General features: G+C 46.7%; 1 protein-coding gene and 1 long non-coding RNA gene across 6 annotated transcripts in view; both read right to left on the bottom strand.

The window, feature by feature from the left end:
- PRKCB (protein kinase C beta) overlaps positions 1-20,002 on the bottom strand; it is a 331,373-nt gene that overhangs the window by 49,973 nt on the left and 261,398 nt on the right. For all 5 annotated transcript variants that reach the window (XR_013552994.2, XM_078440467.2, XM_078440469.2 and 2 more), the window contains one exon: positions 8,901-9,074. Coding sequence is in view for 4 of the 5 variants with exons in the window: in XM_078440467.2 (XP_078296593.1) it covers positions 8,901-9,074 (174 nt within the window). In the remaining variant the exon portion in view is untranslated. The remainder of the gene's footprint in view (positions 1-8,900; positions 9,075-20,002) is intronic.
- LOC132689234 (uncharacterized) lies at positions 548-8,894 on the bottom strand. Its single transcript, XR_013552996.2, has 2 exons — positions 4,759-8,894; positions 548-4,718 (listed from the first exon to the last, which is right to left on the bottom strand). It is a non-coding gene; the product is annotated as an uncharacterized LOC132689234 (long non-coding RNA).

Here is a 20,002-nt window from a genome sequence, read left to right on the forward strand (position 1 = left end):
ATCTAAAATAAAACGTGATAAGAGGAATTGCGTGACAGGCACGAAGAGGGAGCTCCGGGGGCGTCAGCTAACTAAGTGGTCCTCACCCACTGCCTCTGATTCTTACATAATTATCCCCCCCACCAACATAATGCCCTGAGATCTGACTTTGCTCCCCACTCTTCCAATAAAATCGTTTCAAGGCCTCGAAAGATCTTTCTTCTGGTCACGTGCAGGGTTCTCCATTAGGACCTCTTCGCTGTACTCTACTCGTGAAAATCAGAAAGGTGTTGGGCATTGAGTCTCCCCGAATTGTTCAAGTTTCCAGCGAGGGCTTGTCACAGCTTAAGACTTCAGCCCTCATCTCTCTGGGCTGATGAGTCTTGACTTATATTTCCATCCCCTGTCTTTCTCCTGAGCTCCAGTTCGCTCCAGCTGGCTACAGGACGTTTCTACGTGGGTGTTCCACTGTCGACTCCAATTAAAAGCGCAGAAAGGCAAGCTCTCCCTTCCCTCTTCAATCTAGACAGCCTGCTCAACTTTCAAAGCTTTTCCCCCAAAACTGTCATTGTTATTGTTGTTATTCTTCATTAACACGCTGCCCTTGTCCCCCGAGCATGAAACGACTTCAGGTAATTTTAAATTTCCCTTCCCCTTTCTCGCTTGTGTTCAGTCACTGAGGAAATCAAACTAAATGTCTGTCTGTCACACCGCATCATGCAAAATGGTTGGATAGAATGTCTCACATCTGGAGCGGGAGTGTAAGGGTAGTTTGATTTAAAACAATGACTGCAAGGCATGTGCCGAATTTATCGGGGTGGGGGAGGGCGGGCATGGCAGAGAATTCAAAGAAATCGTCATTCTTTCCCCAAGGCGGCTGAAAGCGGGATGTGATGTGACGCCCACGTGACTGCTGGGGGGGGACACCTGACACTTTTAAGAAGATGCCACAGACAGAGAGGATCCAGAATGTGGGCAACTCCAAGAGCATGCGCCATGCTTTCAAGCGAGTTTCAGTAAGCATTTGCCTATTGAATGATCTTTAATAGTTTGCGAAGCTGGCCAGTGAATCTATCCTGTCCGTAAGCCGTTCCTTTTATTGCTCAGATGCAAGTATTCGTCTCAAGAAGCTGTGCAGTGCCATGGTTGAGAGCCGTACCTGTAGCATGCACTACTAGTCCTGGGTTCAAGTCTCAATTACACCTCTTGCACACTCTGAGGGCTTGCATCCGGTACTAAACCCTCCCTGCCTTCCTAAAGGGGTAATGATAGCTTCTCCTTCAGAGGGTTTTGCAGAGATATAGAGATGATGCATGTCATATCCTTGCAGATTCAGTGCCTCCCTCAAGTAGTCATGGACATGTGTCACACACAACTTTTTCCCCTCTGTATTCTATAGCCTTAGAATCTTTCTCAGAATCAAGCAATGGATGCTCCTCTTTCTTTCCAGCTTTCCAAGCCTTGCCCTTCCACACAGAGAGCAAAGCTCTCAAGGGCTAGGACCATCTCTACTCTTCCTTGGATTTCTATAGATCTTTGATTACTGAATGAACATGCAAAGGCCACCATTAAGAAGGCAGAGAGAACCAGGGTGTGTCCCTTCCTACCCATACCCACTTTATATGCCTGGGCTGCGTTCCTGAGTCCTCTCCTGCACTCACGATCCTCAGATGCTTCAGTTGCCTAAAGCGCCAACACGTGCAAAACTCTCACCAGCTTCCCCTCCTCGGGGGCACTCGATGCTGTGTTTATACCACCAGCGGTAGGTTACGCCTGGCTCCAACCCGTTAGTTTCCTTGCACTCAAAATGGCGACTCCCACTTGACAGGAGCACCAGTGATCCCTTCCCTGTAGATCCAACCCCTTCTTAAAGGTTCCTACTGAGTTGGTAGTGGCCAACTACCAGTGGACTGGGCCAGGAATAAAACTTCTGACCTATGCTGAACCAATCAGATTCTGTTTCCCAAGAGTACGAATTAGAACCAATCAGATTCTCTTTCCCATGAGTGTGAATCAGGGAATTCGGCAGATAGGCAACCTGCAAGGAGTTAGAGAGGCTATGCTGTTACCATGATCAGGGAGAAACAACGAAAACAAGGATAAAGAAACAGACATCTATTCTAGAAAGCTTTGAAGTTCTGGTTCTTCATGAGGCTCAGGTACATCTTTGCCTTTGGGTTGTTTCCTTCCAATAAGATTCTGTCTCTCTCTCTCTCTCTCTTTTTTTAATGCAATAGTTTGGAGGAGGAGGTTTTCTGTTTCTGGCAACCCAACTATTGCCTACTGAGACTCTGCCAGAGTTCCTACAGCAACACCCTTCTATCAAACCATACCCCTGGGCACTCATGCCAACTGTGAGCCGATCCTGAGTTACCAGGACCCCTTGGACGTTCTCGGTGCTCAAAGGACATGACCTCAGGGGCCAGGTCTACAAGAAGAACCATCCTCACCCCTCTCCCTGTCCCCGCGTGCATTCTGGGGCGATGCCCATCCCAGCATGCCTTGCAACTGAGTTCTTGCTGGACCACGACAGCAAATTTGGGGAGGAAGTAACTTCTGTCCTTCAATGACTCATAAAATCTAATTCTATTTAAAAAAAAAAAAAGAAGTGCATATGTTCAATTGAAAAGAAAACATTTAAAATAGATGTTTTGCTAAGGAGACTTAACTGCCTGTGCCCACTGGCAGTTGGGAAATTGCATGAATGTGCCAGGCTGACAATTGTCCCTGAGAAAAACTGTAAAAGGACCGGAGGAAACATAATCCTTTTGTGACCATGCAGCAAGGCGCCCCTCAAACTCAGCTCCATTAGTGCAGGGAGCCTCCATTTATCATTTATTCTGCACATTGTATATCATCGTCTTAAATCCTCACTTATTACACTCACTTGAAAGATGATGAAACCAATATTCAGAGCTGTTAAGTGACTTTCTAGAGGTCACACAGCCAATAACCACACACACAGACTTATGTGGCTGAGGCGCTCATGGTTATCCCTCTGTGCTTCTAGAACAATTTGCCTAAACCCCAGTTCATCTAATGAGCAATTTTAAAAATTCAACTTCTTTCTGATGGCTTTTACATCTCCTTGGGTATTAACTTTGGCCATCTTGTGGCACATTCAACACTTTCAAATTGTTTTATTATAGACATTTCTGAAATAATATAAATTCAAAACAAAGATAATTATCCACGGACCCCTCCCTAAATCAAATCAAGGTTTTCATTTGTCTGTGTCTTTTTCGGATTCTTTTCCGTGTGCGTATGCAGTTTTAACACATTTAGAACAATCTCTTAAATAAAATTTAATACCTTTCATTCTCGGTTAACGTTGTGCCATGCATATTTTTCAGAGATTTTTTTAATCCATTTTTTTTGAGAATATACTTCTGATGTAACTTTGCTTTTCCAAATAAGTTTTTTAAATTTAAATTTGCATCATTCTAAGAATGACAAAAGTTGTTTTGCATATTGGTGGGTGTCTTTTTCCCTTTTATCTATTTTGGCCACCTTCGGATTTTTTTTTTTAATTCTATTAAGGATCGTTCGTTTTCAAAATTCTAAGTCACTAGCGAGAAAAACACATCAAATTTGCAGCACGTTAGACTGGATTTGTCATTTTTTCAAAGTAGCTGATTCATAAAGGAATTCTGGGTCACAAAATACAAAATGACAATCCACTCGGGTTACACTGGCCTCCTCTCTGCTCCTCAAACACGCTGAGTATATTCCCGCCTAGGGCTCTTACACTCACTCTTCCTCCTTGTCTAGAACGCTTTGCCTCCAGATAAGCACATGCCTCGTTCCCTCACTTGCTGTGGTCTCTGCTCAAACGTCACCCTTATCAGAAAGACTTTTCTTTGATCATCCTATCAAAAATAGCATCCCTCCGACCCAATCCCTCCATCTCTTCCCCCATGATGTTCTGTCGCACTGTTGTTGGTTATCTGTCTCCCCCCTTGGACATAAATTCCCCAGGAACAGGGGACTTTATCTCTTTTGTCCACTGATGGAGCCCTCACAAGGATGCAGCTGGGTCCTGACACATTTATTTCAACAAATAAATATTTGCTGACAGGATCAATCAGCATTAGTAGCCTCTGTATACTGTAGGCATGGTCTGACTTCTAGGGAGGCTGGCTTCAGAGATACTGCCTGCTGCAGCCCAGCCTGCCTCCCCTCCTCCGCAGCACCAATCAGGGGGTCAGGGCCGATGCAATTCTAGAAGGTGAGTGTGAGCCAGATGACCACCTCTATGGGCCTTCCCCAAAAAGGGGGTGTCGCCTTCCTGCTCACCTGAGACAAGCAACCGATGACGGTTTGCCTCATATATATGCAGTGCTCCCTACATTTGAAAATCTCTCCCACCATAAAACCTTTCCAATCATTGCAGTATCCTTGTAGGGTGAGCAGGTGACTCTTCCATAGTGGAAGGAACCCCTGAAGGGGCTTTAGGAAACCTGGCTGTCTAACCAGACATTTCACCTCTCTGAGGGTTGGTTTCCACCGAAATGTGGACAGCACTTGCTTATAGTGTTCTGGTGAAAACTGGATGGAATCATGAGAGCGAAAGTGACTTAGAAACTAGACAAAGGAACCGGGGTCAGGATAGCAAGGTTGGGGGTCTGGACTCTTGCAGAACAAATCCCAGTGTCACCATTAACCTACTGTGTGAGACTGCACGAGTTACTTAACATCTCTGAATCTCAGCATCCTCCTGGAGAAAGCAGGGACAGTACCTGGATCTCAGCATCCTCCTGGAGAAAGCAGGGACAGTACCTGAATCTCAGCATCCTCCTGGAGAAAGCAGGGACGGTACCGGTGTCTACCAGGAGAGGCGCACAGAACATACACTGCGAGCACCTGCAGAGTGCGGAGCGCACAGCCGTCCCACGCTGACGTGCTCACAACGCCAGCTGCTGGGTTTTGTTGTTTGTAACATCACGGTTAAGGCCATGTGGGCTGCAACTCAACATAATGTGCTAGCAAAAGCCTGGCTCTGCATTCAGTGGGCCTGGGAGCCCGTGCTGTGTCTGGGGGAAAACTACCCCCAATATCCTACGTCCTCAAACCTTTCTCCTGCAAAGTGGGATGACAGGTAACCCTTTCCGTAGCATGGATTTTTTGGTGAAGTGAAACCAAGTGTTTGGAAGACCACACGTGGGAGATGCTCGGATGGAAAGTCAGGTCCATTCCCAAGACGGAAACATGGGGGAGCACCACGAGCCTTCACTGAGCAGGGGAGAGGTGAGACAGCAAAGGGTTGGGGCTCGGGCCCCTGCCAGAGCCTACAGACAGGATGGCGGCTGGTGGCTCTGCCCCAGGGGCATCACATGGCCTAGAAATCCAGGCAGCCATGCTCAGCACCCTCAAAAGACTGAACATTGGGGGCGCCTGGGTGGCTCAGTCAGTTAAGCGTCCAACTTTGGCTCAGTCATGATCTCACGGTTCATGATTTCACGTCCATGTGCTCTGTGCGGACAGCTCAGAGCCTGAGCCTGCTTCGGATTCTGTGTCTCCCTCTCTCTCTGCCCCTCCCCCGCTCATGCTCTGTCTCTCTCTCTCTCTCTCTCTGTCTCTCAAAAATGAATAAACATTAACAAAAAAATTTTTTAAAAAGACCTAACAGTGTCACAGTTAAGTGTAAAACCCTATGGAGGCAGGCTGCCTGGGTTCAAATATTGGCCCTGAAATGTACTTGCTGTGTGGCCTCAGTCCCCTCGTCTTAGAGGGGTGATGACAGGACCTATCCAAAGGTTGTCATGTGGTTTAACAGTGTCAGCCTTTGCCTCACGTGGGTAGGCATTATTATGTCTTTGAAGTGAATTTAATTTACGTAAACTCAAAGTATATGTGCTTAAAAAAACTATCTGCCACGAAGGCAGTGAGGGCATCTCCTCAAGCCAAGCACAACTATAACATTTATGGTTACATTTTCCCCAAACGATGCGGCCCTTAGAGACAGCGTAGCTACTTTGATCCGCACCAACAAGATGGCAGTCTGTTCCACCCTCAGCCTTGCTGGATTAGGAGACCGCGAGGTGGCCGCCAACATGGGCCTCCATCCCCACACAAGACTCGAACCCACGGAACTGTGTTCTCAGCGCCGTCTCTCTTCCCTGACATGTGACACCCCTTGAGGGGACGCAGGGCACCACATGATTTCCAGGTAAACCCCAGCCTTACCGTCTAATGCCAGAAAACATACTGAAATACGAGTGAGGCAGTGCAGTATGAAAAGAATTGCCTCAAATCCACTCTACTATCATTTTGAAAGCAGTACCTTACTAATAAAGATACTGTACATTAATAAATTAATGTTTGTCACACATGACTAATACCTCCAATCTCAATACATTCAACCGAAATTGAAAATGGCGCTCTAAGTTGGTCCAACCTCTTGCTTGAGAACAGGATCTCTTCTTGGTCTATTCACCAGACTGAGACCCTTCTTGATCTACTGATGTCAGTGGGTAAACCTGGGGACCCACGATGGGAAAAGGAGAAGATGCAGCGGGGAGGAGTTTAGAGGTTTAAGAATCTAGTCTGGTCCTGTCTCTGCTACCTCTTGAGTGCCTGAAGGACCTAATTCCCTAAAACTCAGGCTTTGGAACTCTCTTCACCACTGTGCCAAGGCTGTGAACTGTTGCTCGTGTAATATTTTTTACATCGACTCTCTTCTTTTACGAAACGTTTTATTTTAGAAGCAAGTGCTGACTAGTCATCTTTGGAGCATAATCATCAACCAATTTGTGACAAACTGTCCAGTAACAAGAAAGAATCAAGTGTTTATTCAGCATTTCCTATACGAGCTGTGCCATGGGGAACCAGGCAAGTGAGGAGGGGCAGCCTGCCTTCAAAGAGGCATTCCTACCAGTAAATGAAAAAGGAATGACAGAATTAGGGTACCGCCATTAACGGGCCTAGGGGCTGAGTGAGCATCAGTGACGGCCAACATCACAGAAAGAGAGACACGGGGTGTTCTGTGCCTTTGAACGAAAGAGCACGCCTTCTACGTTCTTACCAAAGGGATCGGACCTGATTCTGCCCGAGTCTCTAGGCCCGGCTACCGATTTGCAGGAGACACATCAGACAGGAAAACTGTGCAAGAGGCCCACACCTGTGCAATCCGCAAATCCAGACTGTGAAAACGCTCTGGGTCAAACAGCCCAGGATCTTCAGCAGATGAAGGAACGGATAAAAGGAAGGGATGGAGGGGAGAAATCACTGTATTAAAAGGCTTAAAAGACACAGCCAGTGTCTAAAAATGGGAAAGACTAAACTACCGTATTAAGAGACGATAAGACTCAAGTGATAAAACTATAAAGACGCACAAGGAAGTCAAGCCACCGCTTGCCGGGAGATCGAGATTAGAACACGAATAACCTTCCAGAGTGGCGTCCAGAGTTCTGTTTCCCAACAGGGGTGGTGGTTTGAGGAACTTAACCTTATAAGAACTCATTACTAAAACATCTATTTTGTGTGTGTGTGTGTGTTTTTAAATATTTGTCTTATAATACCTCGTAAGCAAAACAGTGACTTAGAAACGGGTGTTTGCCAAAGCTTAGAAACAGAAGCCTGGTACTCTTCTGTTAAAAAGAGGATACAGGTGTGCTGACACCAAACAGAAACATTCCCCTTGAGGCATTCAGGAGAACTTAAAGCTAATTAAAAGGGGAATGTAACTTTAAATCTATGCACCAGCCAAAGTCACCCTTTGTACCCAGGGCCACTTTGCGCTGGGGTATATGCACCCTACTTTGGCAAATACGGTAAGTGACAGAGCCGGGATCTGAACCCAGGTCCTTCTGACCCCAAAATGTATCAAGAGACTTCTTCGAACAGGGAAGGAGCCGAGGTCCAGTTCCGTCCCTTTTACACAGGGCTGTTCTAAGCCCGGTGTGCGGTTACACTGAGAAAACCCACCCCAAACCCAGTTTTAGATCTTTCTGGGCTGGGAGTGTTGAATCTAACTTAGCAGAGCACAGGACTTGGTGATTTTGGAGAAGACAGGAAGTCTCAAGCTTTAAATTACACGCAATATACGATAGCATCCCGTCTTACATAGGAGGTGGGCTCTAAAATTAGCATGCATAGTAAGAGCTGCACAGAATTGAAATAATCTCAAAGAATCCCTTAAAGCATCTTGAAGTCACTGGGCCACTGGCCCGTTAGAAGCTCCAAAGGCAAGGATTAATTTTGTACCTTTTCGCATTTGGGCTCTGGCCACCCCCTCCTTAGGCATGGAGGCCAGGGTCTAATTCGAACGGGGAAAGGTGACAGATGACTTAAAGGGATGGCCCCTGCTCTCGCAGATAGACATGGAATCACAGTTAACAGCAAATAGGGCACAAGTATCCCCTTCTTTCCTTGGGAGCCACGGTTTTGTGCTCACTAGTCCCTGCCTAGGACACTGTGCCCCCTGCTCCATTAGTCTCCCACAGGCTGTGTTTTCAGGCAACCCCTCCCTCAAGGAGGTCCCTGCAACTGGCAGAATATACCGGAGCATTTATCTGGAGGGTCTGGAGGGCTGACGATAACCGTCTAAACCCACATCCTGTGGCCCTTCCCAACTCACTCCCATCGCTAAGCTCTGCTAGAACATCTTATATTGTGAGAGCAAAAGTCCTCAGCTCCTGTCCTCAAGTCACCTCTTGCTGTCTGAGAAAGACCCTGCTCTGTTGGTTATTAAACCAATTGCCTGAGTTCTTTTATCCTCATTGAAACAGCATCTGCCTAGGGGAGAGCTTCTCAGTGGCAACCTCAGAAATTTTCAGCAGCATCCCCTGGGCACAGCAGCCTCCCATCTCCAGAATGGAAAGGGTCCAGGTGCTTCTTTGGAGTGAGCACTGCTGGGATGGCTTTGGTCAAAGCCTGGAGAAGCCCTAGAGGTGGAATGGCCAGGCCCCCGGACAAGTTACCATGGTCTGGAAGCAGGAATGGAGCTGGGTCAGGAACGGCGGCTTCCCGGGCAGGGCCAGCACCCGCTTCTCCACCATCGTGCATTCCACATCGTCATCTTGGATCACGACGTCCTTCTTCAGGATCTTCACAGCATAGAGCTCGTCTGTGCCTTTCCGCTCTGAGAGCATGACCTGGGAAAGAGAATAAGCCTGTCAGGGTGGTCGGAAGGGCCCAGAAAGCCGCGGCAGCCGATGCTCATTCAGACCCACTCCAAGCTCTGCCCAGATGCCCTCTGTGGACACTGAAACAATGGATAAAGTTTTCTCCAGACCTCACATTTTGAATGGCTAAACCCAATCAGTAGGGAGGGTTCCAACAACAACAAGCAAGTATCGATCCTTTTGGGGTTTGTATCAATGCCCAGCCAACAGGGCTAGGATGTAAACCTCATGAGGGAAAGGATCTTTGCTGGTTTTGTTTACTGCTGTCACCCAAGAGCCTGGTATAGTGCCTGGTACATGGTAGAGTTTCGATAAATATTTGTTGAATGAGAGAATGGGCGAATTCCTGATAAAACTGAATTTGGAGCACCTGTCTCCTTATTCACTCGATTATTTAATATTCAAGAAAAGCCTGCTAAGCGCTGGGAATACAGCAATAAAGAAGCAGACACGTTCTCTGCCCCTGCCGTCCAGAGGAAGAAAGGCTTCTGATATTAATTACAGGGATGATTAGTGTAATATTTTAACACCCTCTCCTGTTGTCCCGGGGCTTCCTTCCATGCAGCTGTGGTCACCAATCCAGCATGTTAATCAGGGTGGCTCAGGACACATCATTACTTTCACTGGTTGTGATTATGCCAGATGCCACAGTGGCCAGAGGGTACCATTTTCAAGAAGCCTCTTAGAAGCAGCACAGGGCAGTACCACTACCCTGCAGGAGACCTGATCGGCCCTGGGGCTTCTGGGAAGGCTTCCTGGAGGAAGAAGCAATCAGGCTGCAATAAGCATTCACTGCATGCACTGTGTCGTGTCACCACTACATTTTTGAGTACTTACCAAAGTGCCACACAAGTAGTGGTTTTCATTTGTTATTTCTCATTACTTTGCAGAACCCCATTTTACAGGAAAGCCAGGCTCATGGAGGGGAAGATGCCCTCACACAGCAAATTCAGTTAGGGACAGGGCCAGGGTTTGAACTCAGATCTAACTGACTCTAAAGTCTCTGCCTTTAAACACTTGACTTGCTCAGAGCTCCAGAAGAATCCTCAAGGTGCTTAGGTGGTTGGGTAAATAAAAAGCTCACACCTGACTCAGCTGGGGGACCAGAGAATGCAATAGAGCCTTAAGGCCAGAGGGAGGGAGGCCTAGAAAGCTCTTTGAGGCAGGAGGGCAGCTTGGCATACTTCGTTCAGCTCTTATCTTAATGGTAAATTAGAGTCTAACTGCATGGAAGCTTCCAGGCTGAGCCCACCGGCTCCCAGAGGCCCCATTTCCTGCTCTCACCATCTCCTTTCTCATCACAGCCAGGGGTGGCCATGGGCACTGTAGACCCAGGAATTTAGAGCACTTAGCAAGAAAGTTCCTTGTGCACACTGCCACTACCATAGGACTTTCTCAGCTTCTCCCCTCCAGCACCACTAGAGAAATAAGGGCTGCCAAGCTGAGCAGGTCCTACCTGCTGGGCATCTACTCGATCCCCACGCAGACCCGCCAGTCCACATGGCAGGGTGGGGCTCAAAGCGCTGGGCCATGTGTCTTCAGTTTGTTTCCGGTCTTCCCTGTTCTCTCGCTAGTCCTCAAGGGCCATTTTCCCTTCCCCAGCCCTCACCACAATAGAAATAATGCCTCTAGGAGGCCAGTGTTCGAAGATGCAGAGAGTCAGGTGGAGACAGGGCTTTTCTGCTCCCAGGTTCCAGAGAAGATTGGGGAAGGGACAAGTGCAGGGTGGAGGCAGGGACGTGACTTGCCTGGGAGACAAACCAGTAGAGGGGCTGAAGGTGGAAAGAAGAACCTTCAGCTGAGAGGACCCCTGAGCCCAACAGGAGGGGGCTCAGTAGTGAGCCGGTTTCGAGTGTGGACAGCCCCACCGACCCGTCACCACTGGTCAAGGCACCATCTAACAATCCCCTTCTCTTTTTTTTTCTTTTTAAAAATTTATTTATTTTTTATTTTTTATATTAAATATAATTTATTGTCAAATTAGTTTCCATACAACACCCAGTGCTCATCCCAACGGGTGCCCTCCTCGATGCCCATCACCCACTTTCCCCTCTCCCCCACCTCCCATCAACCCTCAGTTTGTTCTCAGGATTTAAGAGTCTCTTATGGTTTGCCTCCTTCTTAAGTTTCTCAGGATCCACATATGAGTGAAAACATAAGGTGTCTATCTTTCTCTGTATGACTTATTTCACTTAGCGTAATACCCTCCAGTTCCATCCACGTTGCTTCAAATGGCATGATTTCATTCTTTCTCACTGCCAAGAAGTATTCCAAACAATCCCCTGCTTGACCACCCAAGACACAGAGGAGGGGGCCCTGGACACCTTGAGTGTCGGTGCAGTCATGATAGGACATCCCAGCCCCCTGACAGGAGGAGAAGCAGGACAGATGGCTGAGAAGTTCCCTGATAATATTTCCATTATCCCCATTTTACAGATAGACTAACTGAGGCTCAGAGAGCTTAACCTGCTCGAGCTAACAACTGCTCTAAAAATGCTGCTTTGGCCATGTTACTCAAATGCATACAATCCTTCAGTGATCCCCACAAGCCAGACAATTCCGTGACCACATTCCCTTCTTTCTTTTCCTTTGAATATTCTATTCCCACCGCTTGCAATGTCCTTCTACACTCTTTCACTGCCCAGAAAATCAGTGATTCAGCTCAGATGTCACCTCCTTCTCAAACCCTCAGGGATGTACTCAGACCCAATGGGTCACTCCCTCCGCTGGGCACCAGGACTTTTCTGTAGCTATGTCAGTCACTTTAACACAAGTTTCCCAAACTTCCATCGATCATTCGTGTGCCTTTTGCACATCTTTTCCCATCACCTAAACTGGTATTTGCTTAGTATTTTAACAACCTCGTCATATTTTTACTTAACTAAATTTATCTGAAAAAGGAAACTCTGTATCACCACTATTAATGGCAAGCCAGTATCACCAGCCATAAATGGAAATAAGCATAAAAATAAATAAAAGCAAAGCAGTGCTAGGAAATTCTAGTTAGCTTTTGCTAGCTGCTGAAGGTTCCAAGCCAGCCTCTGTGTGCTCTCCTTGTTAAAGGGAAAAATGATGTTAGCAAGTGTTAGAGAACTATTAACGGCATATTGTCATCAACTGAGATTTTCTTGTTTAAGTAATAAGAAAGACTGAAAGAAAACATAAAGAGAGAATCGTTCTATCATGATGTGATTTAATTTCATTTAATATCACTTCTATGTACCACCTAAAAAAATCTCAAGCACTAAGCTAAAATCACCTTGCAAATCATCAATGCTACGTGCTTCGCACCTCAGGAAATACTATGGCATTTGCAGAAATCAGGTTTTTTAAAAATTTCTTTTACATTTATTTTTTTTTAAGAGACAGAGAGAGACAGAGCACAAGTGGGGGAGGGGCAGAGAAAGGGGGAGACACAAGCAGGCTCCAGGCTCTGAGCTGTCAGCACAGAGCCCGACGTGGGGCTCGAATTCACAGACTGAGATTGTGACCTGAGCCAAAGTCGGACACTTAACCGACTGAGCCACCCAGGCATCCCTGAAATTTTTTTTTTTAAGTCAACTAACAGGGATGTGTGTGGATTCTGGTCCCTTGCTCTGTCCCAAGCAACATGGGTAGAAGGAAGAAAAAACCGATACCAGATAGCATCTCTGACATCGTGTGAGTGGTGTACAAATGAGCCAAGGTTGGGAAATTCCCCTGTATTGGCTGGAGGAAAGTAGGAATGAAACACATGAAACGCTGGTAACTATGGAGATACAGAAGTGAATCAAGTCCTAGAGCAGGGGTCAGAAAACTTTTCCTGGGAAGGGCTGAATAGTAAATATTTTAGTCTCTATATCAACCACTCAACTCCACCATCATAGTGGGAAAGCAACCATAGACAATACACAAATGCATGGGTGCAGTTATGTTCCAATAACATTTTTTTGTATAAAACTAAGTGATGGCTAAATGTCCACTGATAGATGAATAGATGAATGGGTAAAGAAAACAGTGTGTGCATGTGTGTGCATGTGTGTGTACACAGTGGAATATCACTCAGCCACAAAAAATAAGGAGATCTTGCCAAGTGTGACAACGTGGATGGACCTAGAAGGTATTGTGCTAAGTGAAATTAGTCAGAGAAAGAGAAATACATATGAGGAATCTAAAAACCAAAACAAACACACAAACCAGAAACAGACCCACAAATACAGAGAACAAACTGGTGGTTGCCAGAAGGGAAGGGGTTTCAGGATGGGCGAAATAGGTGAAGGGGATTAAGAGGTACAAATTTCCAGGGGTGCCTGGGTGGCTCAGTCGGTTAAGCATCCGACTTCGGGTCAGGTCATGATCTCACAGTTCGTGGGTTCAAGCCCTGCATCAGGCTCTGTGCTGACAGCTCAGGGCCTGGAGCTTGCTTTGGGTTCTGTGTCTCCCTCTCTCTCTGGCCCTTCCCTACTTGCGCTCTGTCTCTCTCTCTCAAAAATAAACATTAAAAAAAATTAAAAAAAAAAAGAGGTACAAACTTCCAGCCATAAAATGAATAAGTCATGGGGACGAAAAGTCCCACATAGGGAATACAGTCAACAATATTATAATCACATTGTACGGTGATGGATGGTAACATTGAGGTGAGCATAGCATAATGTATACAATTGTAAATCACAATGTCATACACCTGAAACGAACAGAATAACGTGTGTCAACTATACTTCAATATAATTAAGTAAATACGTACATACATACATAAATGGAGATGGGCCAGGCACCAGATGTTTCTAGAATATGTGTTTCAAGAAAGATCAGGAGAAATAAAAGTGACCACATATTCACATGGGCAGTTCAATTTGGAAGTGAATCTTGGCATGCCTTTCAATTCTTCTGACTCTTTATTAGAAGAACCTTCTGGTTGGGCAGTGCACCCACCTGGCCACAGCTGATTGGATCAGAGGTAGCTACTGACCTAAGCTGAGCCAATCAGTTTCTCTCTCCAAAGAATTTGGAATAGGCTACTGGGCAAAGTCAGTCCTGGGTCCCTGAATAGAGAAACACATAGGTCTGCCTAGATTGGTCCTTTTCTACCACATGCAGGCAAATGAGAAACTGATGTGTCTTGGGGGCAGGCGGGAGGGGAAGAAGTTCAGAGAATGAGAAGAGGCCTTCCTTTCCAGTTCCTGGTTCCAATTTCTCATGAGGCTTGGCTGTTACCCATGAGAAACCTCCATATCCCTACAATAAAGTTACCATTTTTATTTATATCAGTTGGAGAATATTTCTGGTACCTAGGGGGTCCTGTAAGACAAAATTATTATTTGGGTGGCTCAAATTCTTAATCAAAATTAAAATTTCAGAAAGCCAAATACCAACAGGTCAGTACGCAATCAAAGCCAAGGCAAGGTCCATTCTCTATAAAGGACGATGCCTCCTGCTTCTTGGGGGACACTCATTTACGACACAGATCCCAAGCACCAGAAGGTCCGGGCTGTGGCCTGTGGTCTGCATGTTAACAAGTGTCTCTCCCCCTCCCCCTCATGACCCTAATCACAAAATCTGTTGATTTGCGGAACTCCGGGGTACTCTCAAAATCGATTCATTTCATATGGTGGTCAGGAGGTATCCATGGGGAAAACAGACTTCTACCTTGATGTTCCTAACAGCTTCTTCTTCTCAGCAGTCATTAACAGGGGTAAGAAGGAAACTTCCCTTTGTTCCTCCTTAATATTCTCATCAGGCTTTTCCCTTTCAATAGGAATCTCTCCGGCCCCTCTTGGAGGTCTTTTTGAGAGCTTTCCTCACGTTATGAAGGAGGTGGTTTTTCACAGTGCTTATAAAGATTTAATACTCCTCAATCCAAGACGCAATTTATGCCCCTTGAACCTGGGCAGACCTTTGCGACTGCCTCACTGAACAGGATGATGGCAGTGGCCCCCTGTGACTTCTGAGTAGTAGCTTCTCAGTGTCTCTTGGGACACCTGCCTTTGGAGCCCTGGTGCCACCATGCCAGTGAGGCCAAGGAATGAGACCCGTGGAGAAGCCCTGGGACTGCATGCCACCCAGCCCCGGTGCTCCAGCCTCAGCGGTCTCAGCCACTGCAGGAGAGACCCCGAACCACGATCAACAAGCAAGCATTCCCAATTCACGATCCCTGATGCACGGAGACATTGGGAGATAATAGTCTGTGGTTGGTGGAGTTTGGGGATGATGTCTCACCAGCGACAGATGACTAGAACAGAGTCTTCTAAGTTCCCACGTGCACTGATGTAACCCAGTGTTGCCAGGTGTGGTCCCTGTTACCTTGGTTTCTTTAATTCTTGGGTTTTGTTGTGCATATTCTCTTCTATCACTTTATTTTATCTTATTTCATTTCATTTTATTTTATTATTTTATTTATGTTATGCTATTTTATTTTTAAATGTTTATTTGTTTTTGAGAGAAGGAGAGAACAGGGGAGAGGCACAGAGACGGGGGGAGACAGAGGATCCGAAGCACGCTCTGTGCTGACAGCAGAGAGCCTGATGCAGGGCTCAAACTCACAAACTGTGAGATCATGACCTAAGCCGAAGTCAGTCTCTTAACCGACTAAGCCACCCAGGTGCCCTTCAATCAGTTTTATTTTTAAAAGGCTTCAATTAAGAGATGCAACAGAGAAGGAATTCATTGTGCCTTCCAAATGTGTCATCTTTTCTAGTCTTATCCAGGACTTGGAAGGCTGGCCAATTCATCCATTCATTCAGTAAACATTACGTGTCTGGGATGCACCAGGCACTGGGATAGGCACTGGGGATGCAGGGCTCACAAAGCTCCCCCTCCTGCACAAATAATTACCTAAATCAGTTACGATTAAACCCCAGCAAGAGAAGTGCACGGCGCCTCACGACTGGTTAAACAGAGGACCCAACCTGATCTCGCAGGTCAGCGAAAGGTGTTCTGGGGAAACAATAGCGAAGTGTGGACCTAGAAGATCAGCAGAGCCAGCAGGCATATTCCAGGCAGAGGGAAGAGAACTGTGCTCCCTTAGGATCAAACTATCCAAACCTACAAACCTTCTCCTAGAATTACTGTAGGAAGTGAGCACTCAAGCTCTAGAATGCAGATCCTAGATTTCAATTCCCAGCTGTCTGCAAGGCAGCAACCAATCATCTCTAGCAGAATTGGAGAGATCCAGCAACCAGAGCTGCCGGGATGCTGGACCAACAAAGGCTGGAATGGAATGGTACAGGGTTTGCACCAGGAAGAAGGGAGGGGGGCGCTGAAGGCGGGACCAGCACAGGTGGGGGGGGGGGTCCTTATGGGTTGGTAATGATAACCCCTCCCATTTCTTGCTTATACTGCTCAGGATCTCCTTTAATCTCCACTGGAATGCACAGTGGGAACTTCCAGTACCTCACTTTACAGACGAGGAAGCCAGGGTGTAGGAAGTGCGTGTCTTGCCTAAAGTTTCTCCCCTAGAAGTGAAACTTCCTACGGCCCCTGTCTCCAAAACCCACGCACTTAACCATATTCTATCTGATTCTCTGGACCTCAAGCACCAAGTGTTCTGCTGTGGGAAATTATTCAAATTATTTACTGCAAGCTGTCACAGGAGGGTTTCAAATTCGGCTCCAGATCCCAGCCCTGTTCCTCCTTTTCCTACCCACCCCGCGTGTTGAGGCTGGGGAACTCATGGGCTAATTCAAGGCCACAGACAGAACAGTCATTTCTTTCTCCATTTCTTATACAGCCATTGACAAACCACTCATTTACTTGGCGAGATGGGCTTGGTCTGAGTTGGTGCCACAACCATGCATCCAGGTTCCTCCATCCACAAGCTCTCTTGGGGATTCTGTGCCAGGCACAATGCTAGGCATTGGTGATGTGCCCTAAAACAGGATGGGCATGGCCCTGCTTCCAAGCATTAAGCGGCCCGGGGAGATCTTCCTTCCTCCCTCTGTGCCCTGATGCACTGGCATGAGAGAGGAAAATAAATGGCAGAGAAATCGCCATTGCCACGGCCACAGCGATGGCCAGGTTCTAAAATGTTCCTTCAAATGGAAATGATCTTTTGCTTTTCATTAATTGCCTCATGAAGTTTCTGGAGCTTCCAGTTCAGTTAATACCAACATAGAGGGCGTGGGCTGTTTGCTCAGCTGTCCCTCCGTCTCCAGGGTGAGGATTCCAAACAGATTGAAAGGATGTGTTGAAGTGACGCTCTTATCAAATTCCAAGCCACATCTGTTACCCAAGAATCTTCTGGGAGAGACGTGATAAATAACAACGCTCCAGTGGCAGCAGATAAAATGTGGGAAAGTAGCCCAGGGACTCCTGGATGCAGAGTAGGTTGCGATGAACTTTACTGGTGAATGCAAACGGCAGAACGTGCCTGGAGTCGTGGCCTTTGCATAATGTTGCATGATGGTTAGGGCATGGGGTTCAGAGTCACGGGACCTGGTACCTGCCCGAGTTCCACTGCACACTAGCTGCCTGACCTTGGGAAGTTCACCGAACTTTTCCTCCTCTGGTAATATGGGGACACCAACAACACTTAGCCGTTGGTGGTAGTGAGGGAATTTTACAGGATACAGTGAGCAAAGCGTGCACCTTAACACCGTGCTGGGCAAATGATGCGGGTTTAACACCTGGTGGTTGTCCATTTTTCTAGGGCTGCCGTAGCAAAGAACCAGAAACTGGGTGGCTCAGCACCACAGGATATTATTCTCTCACAGTTCTGGGGGCCAGCAGCCTGGAACCAAGGTGTTGGCAGACGTGCTTCCTTCTAGAAGCTTCCTTCTAGATTCTCACGGAGAATCTGTTCCATGCCTCTTTCCTGATTTCCAGCGGTTGCCAACAATCCTTGGCTTACAGATACGTCACTCCAATTTCTGTTTTCACGTGGCATTCTCTCCTGTGCCCCCGTGTCTGTGTCCAAATTTACTCTCCTTTTAAGGACACCAGTCATTGAATCACCATACCAGAACTTGATTACATCCTGTAGTTAGGACTTGAACACATATTTTGGGGGAAGACAATTCCACCCGCTACAGGGGTTATCATCTACTTCATCTTTATCAGAGAACGATCGACCGAGAACGACCGAGGGGCCTGATCATGATCCTTGCCCACCAGCACCAATGTCTGCTTCTCAACTAACTGTGGGTCCGTGCACTTACCAATGTGAAAGGGCAGGCATAGTCAGGGACCCAAGACCCCGCTCCCTTTCCCCAACTTCACCGGACACCTGCCGAAAGTCCAAAGCCAAACTGAGTCTCTCTTAACTCCTCTTGGTTACGCCCCTCATCCAAGGCGTCAACAAGTTTTGTCAGCTCTGCATTCAAAATGTATTCCCTCCCCGACGTCTTTCCTGACCTAAGCCACCATGCTCCTGAGTCTGGCCTCCTGAAATTGTCTCCTAATTATTCCTTGCTCCCCCGCCTGCCCCCACCCCGACCACTTGTTCCCAACCAACACGCCCACTGTTTTCTACATACCCCAATGATGCTATAAAATGCAAGTGGGTCTGTGCTCACTCTCCCTTCCTAGGGTCTTCCTCTCCCCCCACTGCACTTAGGACTCTCCCCATAGATATGCTCAAGTTTACTCCCTCATCTCCTTGCAGAGGTCCTCCCTGACCACCTTCTCTAAATTTAAAAAAAAAAAAAAAAACTTTTTTAATGATTATTTATTTTTGAGAGAAACAGAGTGTGAGCAGAGGAGGGGCAGAGACAGAGAGAGACACAGAGTCCGAAGCAGGCTCCAGGCTCTGAACTGCCAGCACAGAGTCCAACTCGGGGCTTGAACTCACAAACTGCAAGATCATGACCTGAGCTGAAGTCAGATGCCTAACCAACTGAGCCACCCAGGTGCCACTGACCACTCTCTCTAAAGTTACAGCCCAGTTTGTTATTCCTCATCCACTTCCCCTTACTTTGTTTTTCTTCATAGTACTCACCACACCTGGCATTAGAGTCCTCTCTCTCTCTCCTTCCCTCCCTCCTTAGATGTAAGCTCTCTGAGAGCAGTTATTTTGTTGACTTGTTTACTGTTGTAACCCCAACAGACACTCAAGGAATATTCATTGGATAAATGAATGGGAAAAATCTGCATGAGGAGAAAGTAGCTTAAAAAAACAAACAAAAACCCTAGCTCTGGGTCACTGGAGATCTCCAGTGACTTAGGTCTAAGGGTTATTTAACTTATATATGGCCATATCTAACCCATATTTCACAAAGAAATTGAAGTGGCATTCAAGATTATATAACATAAACAAGTGGATTTCATGATATGTAAATTATACTACAATAAAGGTGGTTAAAAGCATTATACACTATAAAGTAAGTGTTTACAGTTTCTCTCTTTTTCTCTTCCTCCCTCCTCAGGTTCCTGGAGGCCAAAGCAACCAGAGACACATGAAATCTAACACAAGTTTATATTTCCTTTAAGGAAAATCTTTTTTTTTTTTTAATTTTTTTAACGTTTATTTATTTTTGAGAAGAGAGAGAGCATGAGCAGAGGAGGAGAAAGAAAGAGGGAGACACAGAATCCGAAACAGGCTCCAGGCTCTGAGCTGTCAGCACAGAGCCCAACGCGGGGCTCGAACTCACGGACTGTGAGATCATGACCTGAGCTGAAGTTGGACGCTAAACCAACTGAACCACCCAGGCACCCCAAGAAAATCATTTTTTAAAGAGAAGAATAAGCTTTCCCTAGAACTTAGGTCTCAAAGAAATGTCTCGCATGGATCTTCAACTCATAGTCCTACAGTGGGTGGTGTTCTCAACAACATCCCTACAACAGGGAAGGTGGAGGAAGGGGAGGAGGAGGAAGGGGAGGGGGAGAGGGAGGGGGAGAAGGGGAAAGGAGGAGAAGGGGGAGGGGAGGAGGGGGAGGGGGAAGGGAGGAGGGGGGAGAGACCAAGCATCTAGCACTGTTGGAACCTC

Source organism: Panthera onca, chromosome E3 (assembly GCF_046562875.1).
Source record: "Panthera onca isolate mPanOnc1 chromosome E3, mPanOnc1 haplotype 2, whole genome shotgun sequence".
Taxonomy (NCBI): domain Eukaryota; kingdom Metazoa; phylum Chordata; class Mammalia; order Carnivora; family Felidae; genus Panthera; species Panthera onca.